Source organism: Dreissena polymorpha, chromosome 1 (genome assembly GCF_020536995.1).
Source record: "Dreissena polymorpha isolate Duluth1 chromosome 1, UMN_Dpol_1.0, whole genome shotgun sequence".
Classification (NCBI taxonomy): Eukaryota; Metazoa; Mollusca; class Bivalvia; order Myida; family Dreissenidae; genus Dreissena; species Dreissena polymorpha.
In genome coordinates, this window is record NC_068355.1 from 100,018,780 (window position 1) to 100,025,798 (window position 7,019).

At 33.2% G+C, this 7,019-nt stretch overlaps 1 protein-coding gene across 1 annotated transcript in view; it reads left to right on the forward strand.

The window, feature by feature from the left end:
- LOC127841018 (acetylcholine receptor subunit alpha-type acr-16-like) overlaps positions 1 to 6,180 on the forward strand; it is a 9,650-nt gene extending 3,470 nt beyond the window's left edge. The window contains exons 3-5 of the mRNA XM_052369548.1: positions 4,472 to 4,581; positions 5,617 to 5,722; positions 5,989 to 6,180. Of these exons, the coding sequence (XP_052225508.1) occupies positions 4,472 to 4,581; positions 5,617 to 5,722; positions 5,989 to 6,180 (408 nt within the window). The remainder of the gene's footprint in view (positions 1 to 4,471; positions 4,582 to 5,616; positions 5,723 to 5,988) is intronic.
- Positions 6,181 to 7,019: the final 839 nt, after the last annotated feature.

Below are 7,019 nucleotides of genomic sequence, written 5' to 3' on the forward strand. Positions count from 1 at the left end.
AAATAATGTAGGAGCGACTGTCCGGGTTGACAAAATAATGTAGAAGCGATTGTCCGAGTTGGCAAAATAATATAGGAGCTACTGTCCGCCCTATCAAAACATTGTAGGAGCGAATGTCCGCCCTGTCAAATTTAGCGTTAGCTAAAGAAACTTCAGCGTACAGTTTATATAGTATTGACATATCTGTACGCTGAAGTCAACCCTGTATCGAAAGTCAACCAGAGTGGTGACAGATTTATGTCACGCTATAAATCAAAGACAGTATGTTTTCTTGGATACATTCCTTCATATATTGGTGAATGAATATAAATTACTGCATCGGGGCATATTTTAAGATTCAAATGTTTCAAATGCATCTTACAATAGATGAAAATAACTCTCATCAGCCTGAAAGTCATAATTTTGCACCATTGTCGCTTTGTCATGTGACGAGTTTTCATTTGGATACTTTCGGATCGACCTTGACATTTTTTGCTGGAATTGTAAACATTACTTTCGTTTTCTGAAATCTATTATTTGTGATAACAAGTTACGTCTGGTGGATTTAAACACTGATTTCAAAGTGAATTTGGTAATTTTGAATATTTTGTACATTGATTTTGTATTTACACTACAATTTGTTTACAAAACAAGCAAGAATAATTATAAAAAAAACGGGAAATGTCTTTCTGAATTTGTAAACAATTGAGCACATGGTTTGTTACTAAAAATAGAAATAACATCATATGACCGTGAAATCTCGGGAGATTCGCATTTCAATCATGTGTGTCACGTCACTGTTTTTCTCGATAGACCAGTTGAATGTTATTGTTTACATTCGGGATTTTCCGCGCATGCGCACTGGCTGGTTGGCAAAAAACACTGGTTACAGTAACGTAAAACATGTATACATGTCGTTTGTTTAGTCAATAAAACGATACAAAAATCCGAAATAAACATAAAAACTCTTAAATAATAGTGCAAAAATATAATATTTAGTACCAATAAATGTATTTTCATAAATATAATTACCTCTTTATAAAAATACATATTAATAATATTAATACATCAGACTAAAAACTGGCAATCCAACAAAACAAAACAATAAATATTCTTTCATATTTTTTGTGATTGTAAGATTTTGGTAAATTATATTTCAAAGATAATAACACATACATTAATTTGATTATAATTATAAGTGGTGCAGATATTGTTATTGTTCATAAGCGAACGAAGGTGCAAGAGGGGCATTTAATCAATTATAAACGAAGCCCTAAAAGCGGAATACATTACAATTAATAAACATTGTAGTAATTTTATTTTACATGGAATGAATTACCGTTTCGTTTCCATCGAATGACAATATCATAAAGTTTAGCATACATATGAAAAACAAGAACTGCATATTAAGCAAATTAAACTGTCTTTGCATGCACTCTCTTTACTGGTGGTAAGGAGTGATAACAATCTAGCATTTTATGATAAATATATCTATATATTAATTTATTTTACGCAAGTATTTTTTACCCTTTTGTTGTTTGCTTGTTTTCATGTCATTTCATTCACTACAGAAACGTACAATCTTAACATGAATAGCCGAGTTTACATTTGCCGGTACTCGTTAAATACGTTAATTGTGTAGCAATGAAATTGCACAATATTTTTAATTTATAGTTATTAACACTCTATTATTATGATTAAACAGGCTAATATATACATACACTAATTCCTGTTAATCCATTTTGGACAAATATCTTCATTTTTTAATATGTTCAAATATTTTATTAAAGCAACTGTTTCGTATTTTGGCTTTACAATTTTGCTTAGATGATCGCTCAATATGCCAAGAGATGACATGGAGGTATCATAAATGATGTTTAATGACCAGACACTTGTATGCCACATGTGGTTTATGCAGTGGCCAAGAATAGGTCCCTGGATTTATCACACCATGTGTTCTTTGTAATTGTTTGGACAGTATCCGATCATAACGAGATAATCGCTTTATGATGAACAAAAGTGCAATAAAACACCGGGTTAAAAACGCTGAAACAAAGAGTGTCAAAATTGGTGTGAATAATTAAATAAAAACAATTACATTTATCAAGAGAATTTATTTAATGTGTAACAAGGCAAGTTTTTACAGGCATGTTCAAATCAGTTACTATATGTTGCGTACATAAAGTCGATCTATTTGCTGTTTGTTTACATCCTTATTTTTGTTCGTTCATTAAATTTGTTTTATTCTGAAAAAATTTCAATATCAGAGAATTTTTTATCTAAAAAATGGTCGCGAAGATGTGCCAAGTAGAGATTTTTATGGTAACTGCATACCGTGCTCGTATATTGTGTTCCACTCCAGATTTCGTTTATAGTAAAAACAAATAATAACAACAATATAATCGTTCCAAAAATGCATTTCCTTGCACGCTTATGTTTAATTCAGACATAGTTAGTAAAATTATATTTGATATAGTGCATGATTATCAATAAAAACGATTATTATTTCAACTTTCTCTATAAGCGCTTATATGAATTTCACCTCTTTTTGCCAACCAGTGGGCGGAGTGTAATATTTGCAGGTGCGCGTGACTTCACTCGTCAACTGGTCTATATGTTAGAGCAGAAAAGATAAATGTTAAATGTTTAAGATAGTATTTTGTAAAAAAAACATATCAGTTAAATGTGAAAAATGTCAATCTTTCCAATAAAGACATAAAGTAGCTGATTTGGGCCAATAACTGCTTTTACAAGCTGTTTTGGAGCGGTCTTTGTTAACTGTCAACTTTTCGTATATTCCTGGTTGACTTTCCTACTGGGGTTGGTCCATAACTTTAATGTTGCGCCATTCAAAATTCATAGAAAGCGAATTTTAAAGTTATTGAAGCCAGAACTAATTTAGCGTAGGAGCGATTGTTTGTGGGAGCGTTTGTCTGGAAACCTTATCAAACTGATGTAAAAGAAGTCTTAAACCATTTATTGCTTTTCCCCAGAACAACTTTATTACGCTACTGATCCGGTAATAGTAACATGACTGTACCACTAAGGCTAGTCCAACTGTCTTGTGTGGTTAAAGATTCTGTTCTTTTATAATTTATTTCCCCAGTCTAACCATTGCAGTCAGCCTAAAACATATATTGAACTTGTATCGCATGGAAATGATCTGATGCTACAATCATGCTTGCTTTCATGAATGTCACTATATCTGCATTAAATGCAGATTATAGGTTACATTTGTTTGTTTGCGGTAACAAGGTTGTCACCTAAATTCGTGCCACGGCTTTACATGTTTGAAATATGTTTTCATTGTCAGCAAACGTTTCAGAAACTGTGTCCTAATTATTGGTTGCAGTTTCAGTTTAAATTCAGTCATTTGCAGAATAATTTTAATAACCAAAAATATAAATAAACCTAATAAATATTATCGCCACTTACCTTTTTAAGTTTAACCGCGAAAATTGGCAATTTTTATTACAGAGTTGTCGGGCGCCGAGTTGTCGTTCGTTGCTATGCTGGTTCCCGGTAAATCACTGCGCCGAGGTTGGTCAATCTCATACGCAGTGGCCTCCCTTATTCTAGAAAAAGACATTAATGATTGGCGAATGCCCAAGGGAAGTAACTGCTGTGTGGAGTTTGACCTAATGTGTGCTAATGGGAGATATAGGCCCGACAATTCGAGTAAAATTACACATGCAAATTTGAATTTAAAAATAGTCATGAGTATGTTAAGCAGCCTTTTTTTAAGTGGGTCTTCAACTGTCGGGTCCAAGTGCCCGATAATCGACTTTGGGACCCGACAATCGACTAAAGACCCAACAATACGGCCGTAAAATGGACGTTTGACCCACCATTTTACCCAATCTGAAACTATATATATATATATATATATATATATATATATATATATATATATATAGATATATATATATATATATATATATATATATATATATATATATATATATATATATATATATATATATATATAATTGGGACTAACTAAAGACCCAACAATACGGCCGTAAAATGGACGTTTGACCCACCATTTTACCCAATCTGAAACTATATATATATATATATATATATATATATATATATATATATATATATATATATATATATATATATATATATATAATTGGGACTAACTAAAGACCCAACAATACGGCCGTAAAATGGACGTTTGACCCACCATTTTACCCAATCTGAAACTATATATATATATATATATATATATATATATATATATATATATATATATATATATATATATATATATATATATAATTGGGGGGGATAAAATAAAAAATGTCTGGCCCTCATTTGGGAAAGATAAATTATGTAAAAATGTATTAAAATAATAACACTTAAGTAAAATAACAAAACTATTATCATGTGCGCAAACCAAACTTCTCGTCAATTTGATATTCATATCGAATGCTGCTCTCCATTTAATCTGTATACGACGATCAAATATGTTCTTTACACACAGGAATGGGAGGACGAAAGATTAGTTTGGAACCCGGACGACAAAGATGACATAGAGAGCGCCTTCGCACCGCCCGATAAAATTTGGAAACCGGAATTAGTCATCGACAGCTCGTGAGTAGCCGTCACATAGAAGTGACTGCTTCAAAATGCCATTCAATACTTTTAATTACAACACTCAGACGAGGTTTACTGCAATTTAGAAAATTTACAGGCAACAAATGGATTCTATGCACTGGCGTATGAATTCAGTTTTAAGGTTCGTTTTCTTTTTTCGGCATATCTTTCACGTTCGCGCCTAACTATGACGGTATTTGCTACTGAAGAAAGAAAAATGCCAATACAAGTCTCGCAAATTTAATTTTTCCAATTTTTTCCGAAAAAGTCGTACTGTCATGAATAGTTTAGTTAAATTTTTCCTCGGATTGTCCAATCAGATTGCATCGTTAACGTAAAATGAAAGAAGCTGTAATCATACAACTACTACTACGACTGCTACTACTACTACTACTACTACTACTACTACTACTACTACTACTACTACTACTACTACTACTACTACTACTACTACTACTACTACTACTACTACTATATACTATTACTACTACTACTGCAACTACTACTATAATTACTACTACTTCTACTACTTCTACTACTACCACTACTACTACTACTACTACTACTACTACTACTACTACTACTACTACTACTACTACTACTACTACTACTCTTACTACTACTACTACTACTACTACTACTACTACTGCTGCTGCTGCTGCTGCTGCTGCTGCTGCTGTTGCTGCTGTTGCTGCTGCTACTACTACTACTACTACTATTACTACCACTACTACTGCTGCTGCTGCTGCTGCTGCTGCTGCTACTACTACTTCTACTACTACTACTACTACTACTACTACTACTACTACTACTACTACTACTACTACTACTACTACTTCTACTACTACTACTACTACTACTACTACTACTACTACTGCTGCTACTACTACTACTACTACTACTACTTCTACTACTACTACTACTACCACTACTACTACTACTAGTAGTAGTTCTTTATCAAAACTACTTCCCTCAAACAATGAGCATCCCTAGTCAAATATAATCATGATATTTTGTTCGTTCCTTTTTGAGGTTGGCAGACCTCGGCGTGAAAGCTCTGGAAAATCTAAACATCAGATACGACTCTAATGGCGTCGTAGAGTGGGAATCGCCAAAACTATTTAGTATCCACTGTCAGGTCAGTAAAGGATGTATTGCTGTCCGGTTAGCTCAAGTTTCGGTACATGTTCATAAGTAGATAACCTCGAATCCGAATGAAAAAGAGTTATTTGTCAGCAGGTTTACAATTATAATCCGATTTCAAGATGAAATGACATTTTCGCAAATTAAAGAGAATTATATTTAAATTTATATTTAAGATGTACACATATGTATATTTTCTTTCTGCCCGAATGTCCCATTGCGTTTTTTCCGTACCCATAATGCCAAATTATATTCCACTAGAGCACACGGAGAATGGATAGTCACCAAGACGGAGACCATATCGTCGGAGCTGAAAGAGACACTGGCAGACGGAATAACGACTCGAGTATTTCCACAACTCGAGTTCTGGATTTATATCAGTATGTTCGATGGGTGTATACACGAAGGAACAAGTATGGGATACGAAATTGTTGCTTCAATAAGAGAAAATAAAATATTATCTTCTATTTGAAACTCGATTTATAATTTAACTATACTGCATTAAATTAATGCAAACCATATCTTACAAAGCCTCTTCACTATGCATTTCCGCGAAGAAACCTATACACTTTACCAAATTACACTACCCCACACTTCACTATGATTTTTGCCACACTTCTCTACCATGAAATTTTCTATACTACACATGCTACGCCATACTTCAGTTCACTTTACCCGATTTATGTTCACTCGACATGACACTACAATACAAAAATATATAGTTTACCACACTACAAGAAACCTTCCTTACTACCGGTGCTGTGAAATATACCACACTATACGACACTTCCTGTACTACTCTATAATATACCACACTACACGTCACTTCCTGTACTACTCTATAATATACAACACTATACGTCACTTCATTTAGTACTCTATAATGTTCAACATTTAACGACTTTTTCCTTACTACTCTATTATATACAACACTGCCGAACACGTCCTTAACTACTGTTTAATATACAACAGTATAGATTTTTTTATTTCAAAATTGAATTCCATAATATTTTGCCTATGCTTCCTAAACAAACATGCTACAACAATAAAACAGCGGAAGTCTACATTGTGTATTAGAAACCTGCTGTGGTGTTCCCTTTCTTATCCATTTGAGCGTCGAGTTATCTTATATAGATCAGTCAACGGCCGGCTCGCTTAGTCTGACTTAAATTTTCTGTCGTTAAGTATTGTGGTTAGATTGTCCAATTAAGAAACGCAAGTAGTCATAAATGTGTGATAAGAGTTTGTGGAAAGACAACTGCGTCTAAATGAAATACTAAAATACCATATAG